Here is a 25,119-nt window from a genome sequence, read left to right as displayed (position 1 = left end):
CTCCAATGTTGTAACTGCAGCCAGCGGCCACCAGATGGTGCTATGTAGTTACTATAACCAGCGTGAGCTCTGGGTGACAGTGAGAGTTGGTGCGCTGCACACACACATATGCCAGCACCTGCCAGAGCTGGTGGGGACTGCCAGAGCATCTCGCTGTCTCTGCCTCTACAGGTTGGTTACTGGCGATGACTCAATGAAATACAGCAGCAGACTGTGACTGCAAGACCCTCCCCTGTAGTTGTTTCCCAGCCACTGCAACTGGAAGCGCAGGGAAAAGAGAAGAGAAAAGAAGAGAAGAGCAGAGCAGCTGCTGGACTGATGGAGAAGAAGCAAGGATCTCATCAGTACGGTTCACTGGAGCGCACAGAATGGACCAGAGACGGCAACAAACCAGGTTACTGCAGTATTATTACTTATCGATCTGTGGGCTGAGTTTCCAAAATATCTTAATTCTCCTAATGTGTCACTGCACCTCATGCTCTTATTACCATAACATTGACACAGGTTGTTATGGTGTCTTTTGTCTCTACACTGTTTCTAATATCATTCATGGCTTCGCCATAGTGGTCCTGTAAGGCTTCATAGGTTTATGTTCTGTGTTGTCCCACTAAAACGTATAACCAGATTTCTATAGTTTGATTTTTGCTCTTCTACTTTTTATATCTGGGTCTTTTTTTATATATATACTTGATTGATCCAATCAGTGTATTTTTCTAGTTGCAGCATAGGAGCAGCTCTGAAAATGTCAGGAATCCACAGGTGTCTGTTCCACTGTGTGTGTGTGTGTGTGTGTGTGTGTGTGTGTGTGTGTGTGTGTGTGTGTGTGTGTGTGTGTGTGTGTGTGTGTGTGTGTGTGTGTGTGTGTGCGCGTGCGTGCATGCGTGCGTGCATGCGTGCGTGCGTGGACATGTGTTACTCATGTTGTAGGGGCATAAATGTGTTTACAAAGGACTCCCCTTCCTTATGGGGATACAACAGTCCCCATAATGTAAACCATTAAATTTTAGGCTAAGGTCATGGTTACGGTAAGTCTCTAGAAAAAGAAGTCAATGTAACGTCCTCTGAAGTGATAGGACTGTGTGCGAGAATAATACTTGTGTTAGAATAAGGTGAGGACCCATTACTCAATGACCTGTCCAGGTGTGATGACTGATGAGCCACATGTGGGTCATCAGTCATCACTCATGCGTTCGATAGACTCAGTAATAATGTCCCTCAAAGGCCTGAAACTAATAGTTGCTTTTATGATCAACGAAGCTTAATGCTTTCAATAAAGCAATAAGTGGAGAAAAATGTCCATCATAGTTCTCTAAAGATGTCCTCAGATGTCCTTTTTTGCCTGACCAACAGTCTTGAAATTCAGTTTAGAGGAGAACATACACACATTGGAGAAGCCGGAGCGCTGAAAAACCAGTGAAACTATCGATTTTCAAAATAGCTGCAGATTAATTTCGTTTCAGCTCTGTTCCTCGACTTTGCTGAACGTCGTAGAATTGTACATCAACGTTGTGTGAACTAAGCAGCCTGTTGTCAAGGTTTTCTGGTCGTACTGGTGCACAATCTATGAAGTGTATTGATGTGATCAGTCAGGTGGGAAGTTTAGAAAGCTGTGCAGAATCACTGTTAACACTCAATCTGCTTTTGCTCCACACTGGAAGATTTCATTCCTCCTTTATTCATCACCCTCTTCTCCTCTTTCCTCTCCTCCACTTCTGCCTCTCGGCCTCTAATCTGGCCGATCCATCAGTCAGTCAGTCAGTCAGTCATGCTGTTCTGCCTCATCAGGTGTACAGCGCATTGTGGCAGTTTAAAAAGAGAGGGATGGCGTCAGAGCACAGACTGTAGACTGAGCTCATGATGTAATTCACATCATCTGGGTGTGGGTAAGGAGGGGAGGGCAGGGTTGGGGAGGTGAGAAATGGGGAAAAGTGTGAAGGAGGGAACATTTCAAAGTGGTCTGGTGATGACTCATAACTGCTCAGTGGCGGAATAACCTGTCCTTGAAAGCCTCTGCAGCTGAACATGTTGCCGCTGTCGATTTAGGAGTGTACTAAACAACGCTTCTGACATCATGTTGTACGTTTTCCTCACGACAACGTACCTGCACCCAGCTCGCAGCCCGCTGTTTCGGTCAGCTGCTTGCTGGTAGAGGCAGAGATGTGACAGCTGAGATCCTGTTTGTACTTTTAAGCACAACATTTCGTCAGCTTTATGAATGGCTGCTGGTCAACGATCATCCGGCATCGTCACACCTGTGATGTAACGAGCACGCAGCGTGAATACAAAGAGTGAGTGGCTCTTTCTCTCAGGTACACACTCATACACACACACACACACACACACACACACACACACACACACACACACACACACACACACACACACACACACACACACACAGTACATGTCCTCATGAAATGTGCCTTCTCTCAGGTTTTCCTTGAAATCAGCATGAAATGTGAGACTCATATTGTGTTTTGGATGTGCATTAGAACCAGTTAGCCTCTGTGATTATGTCATGAGGCAGATACTCCACTCTCATCTTTGTTAGAATCAGAAACAGGCCTTTATCCACAGCAGACATTTACTTGTCTCACCGAGTCGTATCAGCACAGCAGCACAGGTGAAACTAATAGCCTGAAAGAGGGCGCCCTTCCAGCAATTAATAGTTATTTGTTACACCTGTGCATGACAAGTAAGCGCGTCTGCTGCAAAGAAAACCTGTTCAGCCTCTTGTCAGCCTCATTTATTTCAGTGAAGCAAGTCACTTTTGTTCAGGTAACGCTTACATTTAGGGGAATAAAACAATTTGGTTGAGATTAAATGAATTAGATTATATGGCAGAAAAATGGTTAATTCATGACTCGCATGTCATGGAAAAAAGACATTCACCTCTTTGTATCCTGAGGTGATACAATTCAGCTTAATTTGTCATGATATAAACCAGCAGAGCATGTTGACCTCACTCATCCACAGTAAAGGATGTGCACAGAGAGGTATTACCCCCTGAACACAAACATGCACACATAGCCACCTGCATAAAAAACGAATGCTGACGCTGCTTCAAATCTGCAATATGGAGCTGGAGCAGCGTAGTTTAGCATGAAGAAGCATCTGTGTTAAACAAACATGACAGAGTGTGTTAATTAGTGAGCTTCAGAGGTGCTGGTAGGTGTCTTATTGAACTCTGAGTGATGCCAGGTGAACTGTTTCCGCCTGCGTCTGGTCTTTATTAAGAAAAACGAACTGCCTTCTCGCTCTAACGTCACAGTTAGAGCACAGACATGAGAGAGGTTTGATATGAATACGCAGCAAAAAGGTAAACTCTTCCTTTAAAGTTAGAAACAAGCCACAAAATGCTTTCTTTATGATGCAAATACTTTGTATGTTTGAGTTTCAAGGTATCCTTTGAAATTATTGCTTGCTTACTTGTTTATTATTTATTTATATTTCCTCTTTCCTCCATCTTTCTACACTTTTCACCTCATTAGCGGTTTAATACTGGCTGCAACAGTTCACTCAGTGCCTTCTCCCCTAAGATGTCAAGGTTGTGTTGACACTACACTGACGTCAGCCACATTCGTCACAGTAATACAGTCTGTGTGAAGACATCTGTCTGTACTTCAGGCTCCCCTTTTTGTCTGTCACACAAAGCAGACTGCAGTTCCGAGCCCTGAAACAAAGCTTCAGTGCCAGCAGGGATGTGAGTCCATGTACACCCGCAATTAGAAGCAAGCATGCTTGATGCTTCCCACGGTGCTTTTACTACTACCCTGAAGTCATACAATCCCAGCTTGAATTATCATGATACACTTCTATTCTGCCCCTTTTCATGCTAGTGCAGAAGACGTGTCTTCACAGCACTTTGAACCCAGTCAGCTCCTACCTTCCCCAAGGCTAAATGTGACTAGAATAGAGATATTACACACTAGAGCTCCGCTAAGTAATGCTGTGTGTATATAAAGAGGATTTAAGGGCAGGCGCTGTCTGTCTGTGGTGGTATTAGTATATCTCCCTGGTTATGTCCAGCTGGGCCCGCTTGTTGTGCAGCTCCCTGCAAGGAAGTGACAGTTAAATGGAACAATTTGAAAGCAGGCGGTGGTGATTACCTTCAGTTGCAGCATCGCGACTCTCACTGCATGACTTTAACTGTCTGTCTTCAAGAAGGTCAACCGTGCTTGGATCCCAGGGTAAATTAAATCGACCGTATGTATTTTAACGTGCATGGATAAAACAGCTGTGTCTGATACGCTGGTGTATTTGAATCTTGTGCAGCTGCTCACAGTGTATAGGAGCTGCAGTGTGTGAAATGCTTCGATGTCCTTTCACACCACGCAAAGGTTTCCGGGCCTTGGGGACGCCTTGGGACAGATTCATTAAAAAGTATTACAGAGCTGTTTTGAGCAAGCCCACACATTGTTATAAATGGTGGCTGAGATCAGTCCGTCTTACATTATGTAATTCTATATTAATTGCCTTATTTTTTTAGATTGATTATTGATTTTTCATGTTGAAATGTTTTATTTGAAAGTATACAGTTGAAGGGAGAAACACGGGGAGTGATGTGCATCATGAGGCAGATTCAAACGCAGCGTTATGTTTAATATGACTGTTGACCAGGCCATCCTCTGTGCAGAATACTGTATGCAAGCAGAGCCGCTGTGTGTGAGGGAGGATATTTCTACAGGGATTACTACCACCAATGGACCTTCTGCTATTCCTTTGAGCATGTAGTTTGTTATGGAACATACAGTTTTCTTTAATAATGATTTAATGCAGTATCATGGTCAGAGTACAAAGTGCAATATAGAATAAGATATATTAAGACTTCATGTAATTAGAGATATTTTCCTTTAATATCCTGGCAAGCTGAATCCTGGTGTCAATATAAACTGCCTCTTAATCCATCAATCGTTTAGTCTGAACATTGAAAAATGTCCATCAAAGCTGTCCTGAATTGAAGGTGATGTCTTCAGATGTCTTATTCGCTCCGACCAACAGTCCAAAACCCAAAGAGATTCAATTTACAGTGATATGAAACAGAGAAAATTAGTTTTTGCTTGATAAATGACGGAAACAGTTCTATCAGTTATCAAAATTTTCTGTCAGATGATTAAATGATTATTGGAACAATCGTGTCAGCTGCATACTGTGGTGGTTCCATCGGCGGACATCGCGTTGGTGAAAGCTGCTGAACGAATGAACAGTGAGCTATCTCTCAGTAGCCGAACATGGCAGAGTAGACAGGACTGCAGTGTGTATCTGACAGCTATACAGGGGGAGGCTAATTTCCTGGGCCGACCCGTCGACATGGGTTGGTTAATCAGTTTGTGTGTGTGTGCGTGTGTGTGTGTGTGTGTGTGTGTGTGTGTGTGTGTGCGTGTGTGTGTGTGTGTCAGAGACAGAGAGAGAGAAGCCATGTGAGCCGTGCCAACCGCTGACACATGGTAATTTGGCTGTAGAGCTCTGATCCTCAACAAGCTGCAGTTTCAAAGCACATCTGCTGCAGCTGTTCATACAGTTCAAAGTGCAGATTCATATGCAGTTATTGCTCTGCAGTGGCAAATTGGATCATTTTTAAAGAAGCTCCTGAGTGTGTAGTGTCTGTCTGTACAGTATTTTCCTGTTGAAATAATGAAACTTGGGTTTTATAAAGAAAAGCATCTAAATAAATTATGTTTCTGTGTCAGCGTTGCACATTTGTCAAACACGTGGTCTTTTGTAACATCACTCAAGAATAAAAGCTGTCCTCTTTCTCTTTCTCTTTGTCTCTCTCCCTCAGAGGACGACGTGGTATCCATGGCAGACTCCACCATCACCGTGGACGACATTGAAGGGGAGCTTTTTAAGATTGAGAGGATCAGGGACATCCTTGTCAGGAGGGAATCAGAGCTCAGATACATGTGAGTCACTTAACAACACCAACGCCTTGCTTTAATTTGGTGTCATGGCTGCCGTCTGCGGTTCGGTCCAGCACCAAGTTCAATGCCAGTGCAGAAAAGAGTGTGACCGTTACGCAGCAAGGCGGAAAGGGTGGTGGACGAGCATGTACGCATCACAGAGCTGGTTTGTTTTTATACTCTATCTTAACCGTAGTCTTTCCAACTGGCTTATTGGTGACGCTCAATTAAAAACCACCAGACCATCAAAGTCACTTGGGACCATGACTATTTCATCCAGAAAATTGTCACAATATTTCACTCTGGACCAAAGTGTTGGACCAGATAGACATCCGTCCCTGATATAAACAATATCCTGATTGATGGAGTGGATAATTTGTCGTTGCCATATGTAACAGCACGTTATTTGTGATTGGTCAGTCTGGACAGTCTGCATCATTCATATGGGACAACGTGTTACTACTGTGACAGACCTGAATAAATGAATGATTCTGTTGATTAATCAGTCAAAATTACTGCACTGATCAAGCCAGAATAACCATAGTACAGAAGCTAGTACGTCACTGTAGAGTAGCATCCATCTGCAGGCTGCAGTTCAAATCATTTAAGCCATTTTTTTTTTTCATTTATGAGCACACCTTGTTACCTGAAACACACCACTGCCCTCTATTCTCTCCCCTTATTGCTCTCCATCGCACCCCAAGCTGGCCTTCATTAAAATTTCAATGGCTTTACCTTGGCTTCCTCTAAGCAGGCTAATGCATGGATATTTATTCATCTGCTCCTCTGAAAGATAGGCAGTAACAGTGCGCAGACAGCAGGGGGGATGTGAGAAGTGGCGTGCGTGGAGTAGCAAGCACGAGTCAAGCAGATAAAGTGGGAGAATGAGAGGAGGAGGACGAGGAGGAGAGGAGGAGGACAGAGATGGAGAGTCACGATTTGAAGCACCTTTTTGTTCACCAGCAGTCCACAAACAAACAAAACCCCAAGGTGTTTTTTCTTCGAGTAAGTAATGTATTGCGCTTCATTTGTATTCCAGACCTTGTGACCATTCCTCCACCTGCACGTCTGCGGAGAGCATCTCGCCATGACAGGTAGACGAGGCACGGTGGTGGCGAGGCTCTCACTCTGCTGACATTGATTAATGTGTGTGAGGTGTGGGTGATTTTGCATCTGGCCCTGTGAGTGCCCGTATGTGTGCGTGTCTCCCAAAAAGACTCGGTTGCTGTGATACTGGGTTCACGTGAGGGCCGTCAGACCGGCATAGCACAGAGTCTTCGACCCCACCTCAGCGTCAGTCATGATCCAATATAGACACGCACAGACTGAAAGCCGTCACTGAGGCGTCACAGGGATTTCTGCTAAGAATAGATTGTGTCACCTCTGGCGTGCGACAGCCTGTAAGATCAAAATCAAGTTTGCTTTGTTTGAATTTCATTTCCCCAAATAGTGGTGTCAAGATTGCAGCCCTGGCTACCCTGTACAGTAGAAGGTGAGCTGATATGGAGCATATGCAGCGCTAATAAGTGTTTCTTTCTTTTGCTCTTTCACATCTGTGCAGGATGGATGATATTCAACTGTGCAAGGAGATCACACGTCTGAAGAAAGAGCTGCATAAACTAGTGTCTGTACCAGGTGAGAGCTCTTTCTTGTTGATGGAGGACATATTTTTTAAAAAAGTGATAAAGATTTTGGGAACCTATTTGCTTTCTTGCCAGGATTTCATTGAGGAGATGATAATGCCGCTATCATAACTGCATGTGGTTACACTTAGCTTCACTCTATCTTAGCATAAAGCTAAGCTAGGCAGTCTTCATGCTAAGCTAAGCTAATCGCTTCCTGGCTCGTGCACAGAAAATGCGAGCGGTATCGATTTTCTCATCTCAGCAAGAAAACTAATCCTCACATTTCCCGAACAAACACTGAGTCGTCTCGTGCTGCAGACAATGACAAGTCCAACGAGGACCGGCAGAAGGAAGAAGAGCTCCTGCAGCAGATCCACAAGCTGGTCGAGACCAGAGATTTCCTGGTGGATGATGTGGAGTTTGAACGACTCAGGTGGGTTTCTGCCTCTGCGGTTTCATTACAGCTCGGTAGGACTCCTTTGGTGTCTGTCGCTATAGGCTGTGAATGAATAATTAAAAATGGGGAGAAAAAAAATGAAACCATACTTCACATGAAATCCACCAGACAGAGATGCAGCGCACACAGAGCACTCGTGCCATCTCCCAGAAAAGGCTTCGAGGAATTCTTCACCCAAGTGGAAAAAAAACGTAGATTTTTCGTGCACAGGAGCACAGATCTTTGATGGTGCTAATTCATGAGCAACACTCATTAACATTCTTATAGTGACTGACAGGCCTCACGTTGGAGCCTCTCTTGTAACCACTAATGCTACTGAAGTTGTATCTCAGTTCAGTATCATTCATATGCATGCTTCCGCAAAGCGGCCCCATTGCGCTCAATTAAAACAAAGGAACATTTCCTAAGGCACAGAGTTGTGAGGGAGTGCACCGCAGAGCACGCAGCACAGAGCCATTTCAATTAAAGATGTGTCAGCCTGCGTCACTGAGTTCTGCAAGACGAGCTGGCATTATTTAAAAAACAAAACAAAAAAAAACAGGTCGCATGTATTTCAGTGTTTTTCAGGCTCCGAGCCTCCAACATCAGCTGCTGCTGGTTGTTGGTGGTTCATTCATGCAGGAAATGAAGAGTGGCTGTCTAAATGCAGTCCAAACCTTCCAGCCACAACAAATTCATTCTGAGACTCCTTCATCACACATATTATATGAAACCCTGCAGGGCATGTTACAAAATATGAGAGGAAACCGTCAGAGGAAAGCAGGCTGTCTGGCACATTATGTCCTCCTAATGCAGAGACGTCAAACATATGTAAAACAAAACAAATGAAATGCTTCTTATTGCTTTTGAGGTGTTTTGTCCTGCAGTGGCTCCATTGTGCAGCAACTGAGCTCATATGCATGCTTTTTAGGTTTAATCCCCTCCTCAGACAGCATCAAGCGCTGTTAGTTTGTGTGATAAACACTTCGAGTTGGCAGCTGACAGCATGCTGTGAAAAGGCTGAAGGGCTGCTGGGAAGGTGAGAGGCAGGAAGCAGGAGAGCGGCAGTGTGGTAATGGATCGTCCAGAGGAGAGGATGTGACGGTGCTCAAGGCCATGCTGTCCATACTGATAAATGTAGACATCGTTCTGCTGTTATGTTTCTCCCTTTTTTTTCACCTGGCTGTCCTTCACCAGAAAATTCTGCCTGCACTTTTTAGGTTTTAGTTTTTCTTTTCAGTGCAGGAAAGATGGTACAATTAGCTTACTCTGTATAACAGATTCATGTACACATGCACCCTGATGTATTTAGCATTTAGATTGTAGTATTGAAGCACACTAGGTGCTGCAAACATCCAAACATGCAGGGTGTTATCCCATCTAAAAATCTCCTCATAGCCAAGGAGAAGCTTGAATTTATCTGTAGAGTGAATCCAATCTTTTCTAACAGCCAGGACTGCTTTGGGTTTCTTATGCAGTCGGTGTCTTAGGAAGGTGTGTTATCTCTTTATTAAAAATCAGCCTGTTTTGATCCAGTGCTTGTGGAACAGATGGCAAGTCCAGCGAGTGTAAAATAGAAACCATATTTGACTTCTGTATCTGTATAACATGGGATTCCTCTCAGCATGTATTTTGGCCAACTTCTCTTTTGAAGGTAATGGATGACTTTAAATTATAGTCAAATAGCTTTTTGTATTCACGCATTTCCATGCATTTTATATCAATGTCTCTCAATTTCCACAGGGAGAACGAAGAAGACAAGGAAATGGCAGATTTTCTGAAGTCCAAATTCCCAAGAAACATGAAGAAGACAGGTATTTAAGCATTAAGAGAGCTGTAACTTTGTGCCACATCATAGAAAATAAACAAATAATGGGAAGCGAGGAGGGAATAAGCAGTGGCAAATACTTTCCTTGTTCCAAATGTTGTTCTTGTTCAAGGTGTTTTCCTCCTGAGCGCATTGAAGGATGAAGCTTCACGCATCCACTGACTGATTCACCATGAATTAGAAATGGGAGTGCTGAGGCTGTGCTTTAGACCTGTCCTCTCAGTCAAGTCATTGATATTGCTCATATTTCTAGATGAAGTTGGCTCTTGTAACAAACATAACTCAGTCCAGCGCAGCATGTTTCGGAGAACATTCGAAGCCCTTTTTTTTCTTTCTGTGCCTCAGGTGCACCATCCAGACGGGTGCCATCCAGGGCTCAGCAGACCTCCTCACCCTTCACTAAGACAGGCCTCACCCTGCTGAAGGAGTGCTGTGGCTTCACATGCTCCATCATGTAGCCTGGAGCCAAACTGGGGGGCCCCGCTACAGGGCTGACACAGGGGCCACAAACCGAAACGGCTGTTCTACAGGAGTCAATATTTCCAGATTCAGCTTTTCAGTCCAAAAAAGACTTTGAAGCACGGGTGGAGCACCACAGACACAGGTTGAGAGTTTCCCAGAGGGAGAGCAGAGCCTGTTGCAGAGATCAGAGTTTGTCCTGTGTTGGATCTGTTTTGTCTCTTTCATATCAGATTTTGTTTTCATACTGTGCGTCTGCTCTCCACGGCTGTCGTCCCACTCCTGTTTTCAGCTTTACTCTAGCGAATCACTGACTTCTCAGCCAGCAGCTTCTGATTATTTCTGTATTTATTTCTCTTTTTCAGGCAGACAGGACGGCGTTTGAAGGACAGAAACAGAACAGCACAAGTCAGGCATGCATAGTGAACGTCGTGATAACTGTCACCTCATTGGCAGGCCAGTCCAGTCAAATTACTGGAACTTTATAATCAGCATTAAGGAGACAACACTCATGAAATTGACGTTAATTGGGAACTCTGTTAGCATCAAGTTACTTGTGATTTGACTCCTAAATTGGTTTGACCTTTTGAAAAGCGATGATACCTCAGTTCGTTTGTGAAGGAAGAACAGATGTGTCGTGATGCTCCCTTTTCTGTTAATAATGGTTAACTAACATTGATTAAAGTCTGGTTTCAGTTTCAGTTTTTTTCTGTCAGTAACAAAACATACTGTCCACGTCCTGCACTGTGGGATGTAGTGCTTATTTTTTTTGCAAAAAAACACTGAAAAACATCACACCATACAAATTTTGCGAGTTTTTCTGTTTGCTTGTTTGTTTCTGCTGCAGTGATCCTCACCAGCCCCAGTGTTTTACTTTTTGAGAAGACTGAGCAGTCACCCTGCTGCAGTATTTTGTTACATATTTCTGATGAAGTTTGCAGATTTCGGAGGATTCAGGGTTTTAACATCGCACATACTGTATAAGCACTTTCACAAAGTGAAATCTCACAACATATTAACAGACATCCACAGCAGAATGGAAAGACAGTGACTGCAGTGTAATGTGGGGACACATGCAGTATTAAGACATATATGGGTGTCCGTGAAGGTACATGAGCAAACTGAGGTATCAGCACATGTAGACTGCTTTCATTTGAGCCTTACTTCGTGCTCAGTTTTGTATCACCGTTTCCACAAATGATATGGATCGTCCTGTAGCTGACACTGCAGACCACTAGACCTAATATATACAGTACACCACTCCACTCCATTGAACATATTGCTAAGGCACACTCGACAGCAATTTAATAAGTACTTTATGTTTCATATACTAATCTGCTGGCCAGGGTCAAAACTCTTCAGCCCATTTCCAGCATGAACAAAAAAGCTATCAGCTTTTTATCAGGTATTATGGCCTGAATGTAGAAGGTGTATCAGTGTCCTTTACATCGGGCGAGGATGGCCAATGAAACTACGGAGCAGATGTCTGTGTTGCCAAGAAGAATAGTCGCCATAGCAACCCTGTATAGCCCATATCTTTACAATGAGCTAATAAGGAAGGTCAGATGGATCGGCGTGATGAGACTTCACAGATGTGACAAAAACAAATACTGGAGCGCTATCGTGGTCAGAGAAGGAAAGATAAACAGGAGACGCTGCTGCTGCAGCTGAATTTGGATTCAATGTGGGAATAAAACCAGAAGTGAACCCCCTCACTCCTGTTCAGACTCTTTAGATCAGCTAACTAAACTAACTGAAAGTCTCTGAAGGTTATACATTTCTTGATGAATCTCCCAGTTTGTTTCTCCTCTGCATGTTTTTTTTTTTTTGTCTTGGTATGGACACAGCTGTCGCTTTTGTTCAATCTCTGGATCTTTTGATATTCAGTTTCAACGCTGTCATCGAGGCTTTGGGTCACATATCACCCAGCAGCCATGTCTGGTGCTGTCATGGGGGTCCACAGGGGAATTAGATGTGTGCCAGTAATGCTGAAATACTGCATGTAACACAGTCTATCATCTGAGGCAGATGAGTCAGCTCATACAGAAATGAACTCTTCAAGTGCGTGCTGCTCCTCAGCCGCACCGTGAACGCATACAGCTGCTTTCTCTGACCAAGACCTTCATCTCATCAGTGATTATCTTTTGCGTGGGGACGTCGAGTGTGCGACATGTTTCTCTTTTTCACAATTTCACATTTAGACATAAAACCAGCTGTTCACACCAGCTGGAGGGTGCGTTACACCTCCTCTTCACAAGTCAAGCGAGGAAGCACAGAGACATGGAGGGGACCGTGTCGACACGGTGCGGCAGGAGAGGGAGTCAGAAAGAGAAAATGCTCGAGGAAGAGATGGTGAAGTGGCTGAAAGCAAGGGAGGTGAAGGAAGAGAGGGCACAGAGTTAGTGGTGGGGGGGGGTCTAATCTTTCAGTGTGAGTCATCCTTAGTGAAAACACTGCGAGTTCCCACAAGGGCAGCTCTCAGTGAGCGCTGTGTGGAAAGGGCAGGGCTGTCATTCAAATGCCACGAGCCCGTCCGCCTTCTGCAGCGCTCACCGTGCACAGGAGGCCACGGCGTGAAGTCTGCGTACCTGTGCTCGTCCGCGTGCCTGGGAACATGGGGGTGATAACAAGACGTCCAGTAGCTGTCACTGCTTTGTTGCTATGGTTACTGTGACTTGATGGTACGCTCTCACTTCTTGTTTCATTCGGCCTGTTATGTCATCAACTCCACTGGATTGTAGCGCGAGGCTGCATGTGTTGTGAAACTGCCAAGGGAACACTGTAAGGACCTGTTTGTTTGTTTGTTTGTTTGTTTGTTTGTTTGTTTGTTTGTTTGTTTGTTTGTTTTAAGTAATGTTCAGGGTGCAGGGTTCCTAAATCTTCTCAGTTAAAGATGAAAATGTAATAAATGAAATCTTATCTCAAGATTCAGTCTTATTATTCTCATCACGGGTGCTGCTGTTCTTCTCACATTTTGCTTCCATAACGTCTTCTTTCAGACCAAAATACACATCTAGCAGTTATTTTTTTATGTTTATTTTCTGTTTTAATTACCTAGATAATATTTGCATAATTACGCATAACATTTCACAAAACGTGTACAAACAAAAAACTGTTGTCTTAATGTAAGTAATCAACTGGGGAAGTTTCATGAACATCTATATGTTACTTTTTTATCCTTTTCATCTGGAGTGTCTTTTTTTTTTTTTGTCTAAAAATCGATGGAATATATCTTTAAAAGCCGTTTTCTTCATTTTTCACATGCTCTGAGCCAGAAATCTCCACTTCTCTATCTTATTCCTTGAAACAAGGTGAAAATGGTTTTTAGAAAGCTGTTTTATGGAGAAGAGACATCCAGATTTCCCTCTATAACAGCCTTGATGTGATCACATTAATTGCAAGGAGTTACATTGAAGATCAATATCACTATCATAACTGTGAACTCATTCACGTGGAAGCAGGCGGTTAGCTTAGCTTAGCATAAAGACTGGAAGCAAGGCAAGGCTGGTTTATGGGTTTAAGACACTAAGAAAATATTAAAATAAAAACAAAAGCAAGCAAAGACTTGTAGATTTAAAAGAAGTTATGAATGTAATTCATTGGAAAGCAATAAAGTTTGAAGTCCTGACTTAGCTGACAGTGTTAAACCTGTCCCAGGTGACCTGAGGGGTCTGGATGCTTCCTAACATTGAGCTGTATTCAGGTCTGAGACCATTTAGTGCTTTATAGACGAGTCATTTTGAAAAATTCATTCAGGAAGCGAGTGCAGTGATTTAAGGATCAGTGTGAGTGTGCCCACTTCTCTTAATGTTAATGAGCAACATTCAGAACAAGCTGCAGCTCCCTGATTGATTTTTTACTGACCTGTGAACACACCATTACAATCTAGTCTGCTGAAGAGAAACACATCTTTTTTTTCCCCCTGCATCTTGTTTGGACAGAAATCTTATAATTCTGGCTGTTTTTAAGGTGGTAGGCTGAGTTTGTGATCCCCTTTGTGTGGCTGTTGAAATTTATACCTGCGACTTCTTAAAATTTCTACCTTGATTTGTAGATTTTAGTGTGATGGATCCAAGAAGGAGCAGGGGCAGACAGCTTGGCTCTCTCTCCATAGATCTAAAATACACCCATACAAACACCTCTAACGCTTCCTAATTAACAAGTCAATTTGCAGCTGGTTGCCTGGCAACCTCACAGTGATTAAAAGACTCCATGAAGTCCACGCGCCTGCTCATGGATGTACTAAGAGAGCTGGATAAGGCGTCACGACTTTGTCTTGCCACTAATTTGTCCCAGTGATCACCTGGGGTGTTATAAATGAATGATGAGCACGTGAACATGTCCTGATTTAGCTTGATTAGTTTTGTATTTCCTGTTTTATGTTGAAGGTTTACCGTATGTGACTGTTTTCACCTGCTCCTTGTTCGTCTTCCCTCCCTGTGTGTTTAAGCTGGTGTTCTTCCCTGTGTGTTGTCTTTGTCCCACCTCTGCCAAGCGTCCCTGCCTTTGTGAGTGTTTCCCCAGTGTTACTGAGATTTTGGACTCTTGCTTTGTTTTCCCTGGATTTTGCTTGTTTTCTCATTTTGCTCTCTTTGTTTGGGTTTTGTTTGCCGCATTGGACTTTCACTCTGGTTTTGACCCTCACCTGCCTCATCCCCCTGTGGGTCTCGCTTTGTTGTCATTCATCTTCATAAATCCATTGAACTGCACCAGCCCTGCCTTCTGCTCTGCATGTTGCTTCAAATCCTCGTTCCACTGTGACTCTTTACGACAGCACAAAATATCTGACTCAAAAGCAGTCATGCAGATTTAAAAAGAAATCTTTTTAGTGCTGAATTTGAAGCTCAGTTTTCATCTTTGATGTTGAATTTGACTGACATGGCTCAGGAGCAGCAGCCTCTTTTAATGCTTATAACCGTCAATCAGCTTTGCTGAATTGTCCGTCAAGAAGACACTTGCTGAATCCAAATTTATATCCTCAGCCGTAAGATTGTATTTATATGTAATCAGGTGGGGATTTGTTCACTTTTAGCAAGGGGGTATAGCCATAACCTAATAGTCGAAACTATATCTGTAGTCTTGTCTCCCCTAAACTATTTTGTTACAGAGGTGGTTTGGTCTGGGGGACGATCATACAGGAATATTAGAGGAATCCTACAGGCAGCAGTGTGTCTCTATGATCCTCTCACTCTTCTGTGGCTACACGTTGCTACTTGATCATGAGAGTGACGCTTTATTTATTGTTCAGAGAGTTTGAGAGATCCAACACGAAACTGACTCCTACTTCGGCACCACGAACAGCGCCATGGATTTATCGAAACACAGTTAGGCTACTGATGCTTCAGAGCCATGGCACGCGCTACAGATTATAATTTACACAAACCTCAGTCAGATAGAGGATCAGTGAGTCAGACTAGACTAACATATTCAGTTATACAACCCCTCTGCCCCTACAAGCTCTCTGCCACCAGGAAATGGAGAGGGGGGACGGCAGACTAACAAGGAGGATGCATTTTCTGCTAATTCTGCTAACAAGGGGGGTGGCACTCCCCTTCATACCCCTCATATCGCCTACTGTGCTGACTGAAGTGCTCAGTACGTCTGCCTGCCTTTGCAAGAACACAGAAGAGTGAGACTGAAGGGGCAACACATGATCACAATAACCACATCTGCTACAATATGTGTATTATCTGAGAGAGAGAAGTACTTGTATCTCCTTTCTAATAGTAGAACAAGGGCTGTTTTTTTTTTTTTTAAATATTACATTGCAAATTACAGTTGATTCAAAAATTATCCACTGAATGCATTGGTTTAAGACAGGTGTGCTTAACCAACCAGTACAGCAGCATAATGTATTTACTGCAGCAACAAAATTCACCCCAATATGTCATATACAGAAAAATGTGACAATGTGATAATGAAGGCAGTTTCTTCCAACAGATGATAAATACAACAAAAAACACAGTGGATATAACAAACAATGCTGCAAAAATAAGAGTGCAGATACACAGATGTGTGTCCAAAGGCAGAAACATGCGTTTTCAACACTGCAAAAGAGTGAAGAAAAGGCAATTTGTGGGTGTCAGATTGTTGTTAACTCCTCGTGTTGGCCTTGTGGAAGTCGGTGTGCTCTCAAGCATTTTCCTGGAAGACTTCTTTGATCCTGCAGCACCAGGACTGTGTGTCCTGGCTCATTAACAATCCAGTGACATCTGAGCAGAGAGGATACCAGCTGCTGGTGTGCAGGCAGCTGGAGCCTGCCTGCTTTTTATTCTTTCATGCTCGTAACCACTGTGATGATTGCTACTATATAAACAGAGTGTATAGCAGCTGATGATGATAATGATCACATTCAATAATAGTGCTTTGATACACATTCCATATTTTGTTTGCCCACCCACTGTCATACAGTTCTGCTTTAAATCGAACTGTTTCTCGTGTGTCCTGGAGGCTCTCTTCAGTCCGGAGGTTTCTAAATAACAGCAACACTCAACATCATAGTCATTGGTAATGAGAGCGTGGGCAGTTCAAGCGCCTTTGCTTGGAAGGCTGCCAAGTTCAATTAACTCTCCTTCTAAAGTCACCAATGCAGGAAACAAAACTGATTTCCTCTCTTTAAAAAAAAAAAAAAAACAGCTCTGACTCATCTCCCACTCTGTCCTCCCTCCACTCTCTCTCTCTCTCTCTCTGTTTCCATTCCTGTCCTCCCTCCTTCCCTCCCAATGTGTCCTCAAAACACTCCCCCAGCATCTCTAACCAAATAATCAAATGATTACGATGCTGCAGGCTGCCAGGTCCCGGCTCTGCTTCCCTGCTTATCTCCCTCTCATTATGTCAGAAGCAACGTCATGCAAATGTGGGTTTGCTCAGAAAAATGCCAAAGTTGCAGCGACAGAGTGTGAGTGTGTTCGAGCACCTGCAGGCCTCTGTGTGTTTTAGGACCAGAGGACACTCGTCTTTGGAAACATTACCACACGTTCCACGGTCATTTATTTTCTCCTTAGCTTTGCACCTTGTGCTTCTTTATAATTGCTCCACAGAGAAAGACATAATTTGACTCCTGATTTTGCTCCCTTCACTTCTGATTGGCTGCAGAAATAAATGTAAAGGTTATTTTGTATTGGCATTTATTACAGGTCATGTAGCTTTGGCTATGTGCCTAAAATTTGATTGTGTTAATTGCAGCAGTCGTTCTGGCAGACTGCAAATAAACCAAATAAATGTGATATATTGCACATTAGCAGCTATGACCGGTCTTATAAACAGATGACAATGCAAGTGCCAAACAGAGGAAATGCACATGACGGTCCAGCTCAGCATTTATGGGTTTTTTGTCAGGACTCAAGGTTAAGTGTTGTGTAATTGACAAAATTCATTCCAAGCGAGACTATTCTAAATACTTGCCTGTCTAAAAGTTGAGCATAAAACCACAGACAAAGTGTAGCATGTACTGTTTGATTTCAGAGTTGCTGTCTGGGAGGGATGCCTGGATATGTTTAACACTGGATGGTTGCAGAATCACCTTAGAAACAAGAAATAATTGCAGCACAGAAATTGAAAATACAGTAAATCATTTTTTGCCAAAGCAAACATTAGGCATGTGGTAGATGTTGGAAATAAAGTCAATTCAAAGATAAATATAATGAAGTGCTTCCTCATTTTGTCCAGAAGAAGCACACCGCTTCACATGAAAAAAGCTCGTTTCAAGAGAAGTCCCAAACAGCTTCGCAGTTTTGCAAGCTTTTCAGTCATCACTGGACACGTATACAGTTTTCACTGCTGTCCAGATCATTCACAGCAGTCAGGATGGACTGGATGTTTGTGTCTTGGACTTTGGGACGGATAATGAAATCTACAACCATAACACAGAATAAGCATCCAGAACCAGCAATCTGGATAAATGAACGACTTCATGATGACTGTTGGGAACAAAAAGTTTTTATCTGAGGAGCTGTAAGGGGAGTCAAAGGGCGTTCAGACCCAAATGATTCATGATGACTGTGAAGTTGAGGAATGCCACTGCAATGCATGCACTATTCCCTGCTTCTAAGCATTGATTAAAGCTTCTTCTTCTTCTTCTTTTTTTTTTTTTTTTTTTGCAAAATGTTGAAGATTATTAGACTGTCATTCTTTGTGTTTGCATATTGTGCTAGAATTAGGAGAAACTGTATTTCTGTCAGTTGTCAGATCCTTTATTTTTACTTATCTGAATACATCAGATCATTCTTAAGCTAAAGCACTAATACTACCCTTTAGAAATACTCTGATACAAGTCAAGTGTTACTCAAGTAAAAATATGGCGCAGCAGGTAGTGCGCGTGCCTCACAGCAAGAAGGTTGCCGGTTCGATCCCCGGGTCAGGCGGGGCCTTTCTGTGTGAAGTTTGCATGTTCTTCCCGTGCATGTGTGGGTTCTCTCCGGGTACTCCGGCTTCCTCCCACAGACCAAAAACATGCTCATTAGGTTAATTGATGACTCTAAATTGTCCGTAGGTGTGAGTGTGAATGTTTGTTTGTCCTTGCATGTGGCAACCGGTTCAGGGTGTACCCCGCCTCCCGCCCATCGTAGCTGGGATAGGCTCCAGCCCCCCGCAACCCCGAAAGGGATAGGCAGTATAGATAATGGATGGATGGATATTATTGCTCATGCTTTAATACAAAAAATAGGATTTTACTGTTGAAACTCTTCTCAGAATAATTTTAGTGGAGTAAAAAGTACATTTCCCTCTGAAACATAGTGGAGCAGAAGTATTAAAAGACAAGTACAAGTACTTAAGTACTTACTTAAGTGCAAGACCATATACAAACATTTATTTTGGTCTTGCACTTAAGTACACTTAGAGGTACAGTAGCACCTTTCATACAAGAAATCCAGCTCAAAGTGCTTTATAACAAAGATATCCAAATACCTGAGTAAATGTACTCAGTTACATTCAACCTGAGATTACTGATGTCACGTGTCCATGTCCTGGTGGCTGGAGGAGAAATATTGTTTTCCCTCTGACAGTTTACACTGGTGCAGTCAGATTGCTGCAGATGTTCTTCTGTCCTCTTCATCCCGTTCAGCACCACTGAGCAGCAGTTCTCTGGCTCCACCTTGCGGCCATGTGCAGTAAGCGCAGTAAAAAGTGAAGAGCGGCGTCTCTGTTCTGCCCGATTCTGATCCTCCGCCAAGTTGAGTTACACGTCAGTGGGGAACCTGTACTGGTGGGTGGACGTGTACAGCGCGCGTCAGGCGGTCCCCGGATGCACCCAACAGAAACATGGAACGGGTTGTGGTGGAGGTGCCGATCAACAACGGTGAGATACAACACCACCTGCACGTCTAACGCGCCTTTCAACCACTTATATTAACGTCTCCTAAACTGCGTTTTGGTGCTTCTCTCGATCCGTGCGCACTCGCTCCTCCTCCTCCTCCCCTGACGCATAGGTTGGGCATTGAACGTGCTGTAGCCTCTGCGGGGCTAACGGGGCTTTCCGGGCTGTTTGTCTCGTCTCTGTGCTTGGATGCTGGTGCCTGCAGGCTGCGGGCTGCGTGCACTTGTGCGCTGTGACAGAGCTGCTGTCAAACAGCAGTTGTGCTGCTGCCACCACGTACCTCCCTGCACCTAAACACAGGCCCACTGTATTCCACATCATGGCTTTCTAGTTATATGCATGGTCATAACACGTAGCAGTGATTGGAAAAGAATCCAATGAGTAAATTAATCCATTACTCTGAAATATATTAAAGACCCCATATTCATCTGCTATAGGTCAGTTTAATGAAACTTGCAGTTTTATGTCAGGAAGTATGAAGGTTTTGGTTCGATAAAAACACTTGGTTTCTCAGGTTACAGTAGGGTTAGCGTTAGTATATGCCCAAATTGGTATTTTTAATGCTAATAATGAATGCTATTATAAAGTAATTATGGGATATGTATTTGTTTCCTGCTCATGAAGGTCAGAGGTCAGAGCAGCTCTGAAGCAGACCCTCACCTCACTGCATTTCAACACATTTCTAGGCCGTATCTATTCTATTGTACTCTATACCCAACTTCAGGTTTTTCCCTCGCCGGCCCATCCACGACTCCCCGAAAGCGCCAGGTACGTTTTTCAGCGCGGCATGACATCATCCTTCTGCGGGAGGTTATCGCCCAGAACCCCTTTGCCTCCAAAGAGCCAGGTTAGTCCTTTTTTTTTAAAGGAAGCAGTCAGAGCTGCACTTCCTGTGTGACAAAAGTTGTGGAGCTGCAATGGCATTTAATGTCTGTCTAACAGTGAGGGGGGTCTTTGCACAGCAGCATTTCTGTACAGACATCAGACATGCCTGTGTATTCACAAGCCGATTGGCTACACAGTTATTTCCTGCATACTGTATGTTCACGTGTGTGTGAACTCTCTATCAGGACGGATCTGGGCCCGTGTGGGAGAGATTATCACTGCAGCCCTTCAAGATGAAAACTTTGAGGTGGATGCCAGGAGGTGTAGGGAGAGGACCATGCTGCTGTTAGACTACTACAAGAAACAGGACTTTCCCAGTCTGCGCCGGTTGGTTCGGTCACTAGGACCTGAGGTAGATGATTGGTGACTTAGACCCTCACCAAAAAAGGAATATGAGTAATGTGTGTGTGTGCTTTCGGTGTGCTCAGGTTCGGGACAGAGAGGTTATATGCCCAAAAGGAGGATCTGCTCCATGAAGTGTTGGAGCTGGAGGCTGAGAAGGGACTCCTGGCCAGCGGGGAGAGCACAAAGTACCAGGTGGGTGTCAGAAGTGTCAGAGAAGAGCAGGCAAACATATGTGACGCAACCAGAAATGTGTTCTCACAGCGAGTGCGTGCGAGCTGGTTCAGAGGCAGGTTAAGTATCACACAGCTTCATGCTGCGATTTCTCCATGCTGACCAACAGAGATTTTAAACACTGACGTGGTTATTAAAATCACGCGATATTGTATAGTGCAGTGATTCCACACTTTTCAAGCTTGTGACCCCTTAAAATGATGTGGTGACCATTTTGAGCCCCTTGTCACAGATGTGGGATTTTTCTTTCAAAATAGTACCGATCCGAATAATCGTCAGAGGCCAGAAGAAGCACACCGCTTCACATGAAAAAAGCTCGTTTCAAGAGAAGTCCCAAGAGATAACACAAATACTAGCACACTTTCCTGTCTCAGTAATCGGCTCTCAACCCCTCATCTTTTATTTTGTGACACCCTGGTGGATTTCATCCCCCGGTTGGGAACCAGTGGTATAACCCATATGATGTGAAATGATGTTTTCCGCTTGCTTTGCACCTTCTATTTTTCAGCTACAGATTTTAAACTCCACACTTTGTTATTGGGGTCAGGAGGCCCATTATCTCGTTAAACTTTGAGTCAATACACCACTTTTTTTCTGTCTGTCTAGTTTATCTGTTTCAGCAGTTCATTGGAATTGAGGCTAGTCGGAGAAATCGAACATCCAAGTCAGCAAATGGCTATCTGCTGACTTGGATGTTCTCTGTTCATGTTCTCTGTAACTACCTGCCCACTTCCTTTTTTTCCTCCTGGTGACATCCAGGCACAATTACACTTCCACTATCACTGCTGCTACAGTTACTCCTATCACTAGTGTTGGTAACACCTGTTTCTGTTTTCTCATTTTCTTTGTTCGGTTGGTTGTACAAGTGACACTTATCCTCGCCCTCATCTTTCCCAGGAGGATGAGCTGAGAAAGCGAGCCATAGAGGAACTAAGTCTACCAGAGCAGGACAAACCCAACATCACTATCGCACAAACACCCTCTGCAGGTAAAAACAGACTGAGAGTGCAAGACGGGACAAGACTCTGTCACTTCATACCCACAACACACAGCTGAAAGAAAGTGTATTCATTATTGTCTCCAAGGTCATTCCTTCTCAATCATCACCTGCTGCTGAGAGGCAAGTTTGTTTACTCGTAAAATTTGAAATAATGTGGTTGTAATAAAAGATGCAGCCAAGAGTCAGAGGTGCGGTCCACACCGGCGTCACAAATACTGCGTGATGTTAGTTCCTCTCCAGGCATTGATGAAACCCCAAAGTCTCACCTCTGTGCATCAAAATTACATGTTTATAAGGTTTTCCATGCCTCAAAATGGAACAGCGTTGGGCTTCAGTACAAATTTTGTGGCGAAATCTGTCTGTTTTTGTGTCCAATATTCATCATAGTGCTCTGGAGAAAGGCCTCTGCAGGCTGCAGTTTGGGTTTCAGGTTCTCAGATCCTGTGGTAAAACATGGAGGCTCACCATTTCTCCTTTTGTAGCTTTGCAACCGAAACCAGACAAACATGTCACTGCCATCGTTTTGAAAATAGTGACGCTTAGCTTGTAAAATACTGACGCGCAGCCACACCCAGCGTCTCCTCTGATACTCCTCATTTCACTGTAGCTCCACCCTGCAAGTTGATGGGATTGTGATTTATGATGGGCTGTCTGAATCTGTGTTTGTTAGACTGTCATTGGTCCTCTGCAGTTTCAAGGTAGAAATACTAAACATGGCATTGACAGCTTATAGGTGTCTGCTGATAATACAATCCACAGCGAAACATGGTTTAATTCATCATTTTTTTCTCAATTACTGTCGCAGCAGAACCAGAAGAAGATCGTGAGGAAATGGCTGAGCTTTCAGCGGCGCCCATGGCCAAGCGGCCCTGCCAGTGCTGCTGCCAGACCTACTCTGAGATCCTCAGCTTCCTGGAGAAGCGCTCGGAGGCGGAGCAGCGGCTGCGAGAGGAGGAGCTCGCCCTGCGTCGGGAGGAACTAGAGATTCAAAGGAGTAAGATTTGTAGAGAGCGGCGTAGAACGATTTCATCTGGGGGCAAAAGTATTTGTCCCAGCTGTGTTAAAGGCATCATTTTATGTGGATGATTGTGTCTTGCAAAGGGCCACAATTTGTCACTGATATTGGTTGTAGCAGATTAAGTTCTCATTCATTTTAAGGATGGAACATCAATAAACTCTAAAAACCTTATTTATTATTAAGTCCTAGACAAATTTCTACTGAAGTTTGCACTGAATTTAGCCTGATAGTCATTCTAAATTTCCATTTCGCTTTACTCTTGCACTTTAAAGACGACATGTCACCTCTCAGTGCAGTCATTGACTTGACGTGTGCAGTTGTTAATGTCACTTAGAAAGGCTCAAAGCTTTCTTTAAAATGATCTCAGGATTAAGAGGGAAATCACTACAGTATATTGACTGTTATGCTGCCATTGAATAACAGATTTCACCCCTCCCCCTTCTTTTTTTTTTTAAACTCTCAGGTAAGATCGCTTTGGAGAGGGAACGTCTGGGAGCTGAGAGAAAAGAGAGGGAACGGAGATTTGAGCTGGAGAGCCAAGAGAGGCAGGTCATCTTGGACCTGCTCAAAGAGAAGGTGCTGAAAGGCTGACAGAGAAAAACCGTATCAAGTCAAAGCATGAAATGTGGAAGAAATGTGATTGACTCCTGTAAAAAGAGGAAAGAAACAAAGGACACAGGAATTGAAATGATCAATGGTTGTTGGTTGACCTGGTTAAAATAACCAAACAAATTCTATTCAGAGAGATGAGCAGAGGAGATTTAAAGTGCAGGGCAGCAATGCAGAATATGCAGCCTTTGGCAGCCTTGAGTGAGCGCCGAAATGTCATAAAACTGATGAAAAGCTGCAGTATTTGCCTGAACCAGCTGTACAAATCTGATCCATACAGATGCCAGGAGCCCCACAGTCTGTGTGAGGGTGGAATCCACAGAAGGGTGTGGGGCGGTGTCTCAGATGTGGTGAGCCACCGAGTCAAAACGAGGACATGGGTACAGGTGTGCCAGGCTGGCATGGTTCATGAGTCCACAGTGTCAAAGTGGAAGGACCGTCTTTTTGACTTAACCTGTCTGTCCAACTTGCTGAACCTGCTTGGATATTCCAGTTTCTTAGACTAACTGTCATAAGATGTGTGGCGTGACACATTTGTGGAATTCAAACCGAGTGCATTCTGGGTCCAGTTCAGATCAGAACACAAGAATAAGATAGAATAAGAGCGGTTTGCAGTCTTGAAAAGCTAAGAAAAGGTGCTTCGGTGCTTCCTTTTTGTATCTGGCCCATCCTTAATGAAAGGAAATGAGATAATGCTGTCCCACAGTTCCTTGCTGCAGCAACATTTAAAGCAACAGCCCGTGGTGAACACTGGACTGTTTCTTCGCACCCTATTGTTGTGGACTGAACCAAGGTAACCATCCATGTGGACATTGATGTCGATATGGCGTCCTTCAGTGGCGCCCACATAACGGCGAATGGCTGGGCTGCTGGCAAGGTGTTGGAAGCCATGGCCAACTTCAGCGCATTGTGCCAGTGTGGGGAAGCCACCTTTTCCAGGAGAGAGTGTACTGTGTCATACATCTGATGTACAATGTCAAACAGGGTCTTGGCACATCAGATACCCAGGAGACAATGGTGTGTGACAATCCATTTACCAGCCTGTAGACCACAAGGAGGAGCCTCATATATTACACCAAGCCATGGGTCATCTCCCTCCTGAGAAGGACCATCAATGCTCAACAGATGGCTGAGACAGGCAGTCGTCTTGTCTTTTGAACCAAATAGATCTGTAAAAGAGGGACATGGGTGTTGTGTGGCTTCCTCTCCTGTAAAAGACAAAAATTAAGTGTAAAGAGAGTAAAGTATAAAAACATCACTTGTGTGCTGTTTTTCCTGTTTTGTTGTAATGTTTTTTGACCTCTCATGAGGCATTATAGCAAAACTTAACATCTGCGTGCTCTGTGATGAATGTTCGAAACCCACATCAGCACCCTCTTACCACTTGTGAACATATGAGCGCCCACAGTCGTACCCTCCTCCTGTGAATGTCTCTTCTGTTCCGCTGTACGATGAGCCAAACAGCAG

At 43.8% G+C, this 25,119-nt stretch overlaps 2 protein-coding genes across 5 annotated transcripts; both read left to right on the top strand.

Moving 5' to 3' along the window:
- The first annotated feature begins 102 nt into the window (after window positions 1–102).
- On the top strand, window positions 103–13,171 carry pik3r6a (phosphoinositide-3-kinase, regulatory subunit 6a). The gene is made up of 6 exons (XM_070982677.1): window positions 103–394; window positions 5,783–5,903; window positions 7,462–7,535; window positions 7,844–7,958; window positions 9,705–9,775; window positions 10,135–13,171. The coding sequence occupies exons 1-6, from the start codon at window positions 319–321 to the stop codon at window positions 10,245–10,247; spliced, it is 570 nt and encodes a 189-aa protein (XP_070838778.1). The 5' UTR covers window positions 103–318; the 3' UTR covers window positions 10,248–13,171.
- A 6,195-nt stretch (window positions 13,172–19,366) lies between these two features.
- LOC139343762 (uncharacterized) lies at window positions 19,367–24,909 on the top strand. 4 transcript variants are annotated; one of them, XM_070981568.1, is made up of 7 exons: window positions 19,367–19,546; window positions 20,289–20,411; window positions 20,635–20,776; window positions 20,878–20,986; window positions 21,923–22,013; window positions 22,831–23,019; window positions 23,507–24,909. In XM_070981568.1, exons 1-7 carry the CDS (start codon window positions 19,510–19,512, stop codon window positions 23,632–23,634), a joined length of 819 nt encoding a protein of 272 aa, XP_070837669.1. In that variant the 5' UTR covers window positions 19,367–19,509; the 3' UTR covers window positions 23,635–24,909. The 4 variants fall into 4 exon arrangements, with proteins under 4 accessions (XP_070837669.1, XP_070837678.1, XP_070837660.1 ...); XM_070981577.1 differs by having other exon boundaries at window positions 19,459–19,546; window positions 22,834–23,019; XM_070981559.1 differs by lacking the exon at window positions 19,367–19,546 and having other exon boundaries at window positions 20,038–20,411; window positions 22,834–23,019.
- Window positions 24,910–25,119: the final 210 nt, after the last annotated feature.

This window comes from Chaetodon trifascialis, chromosome 2 (assembly GCF_039877785.1).
Source record: "Chaetodon trifascialis isolate fChaTrf1 chromosome 2, fChaTrf1.hap1, whole genome shotgun sequence".
Lineage (NCBI taxonomy): Eukaryota > Metazoa > Chordata > Actinopteri > Chaetodontiformes > Chaetodontidae > Chaetodon > Chaetodon trifascialis.
This window is presented reverse-complemented; position numbering and strand designations above follow the sequence as displayed.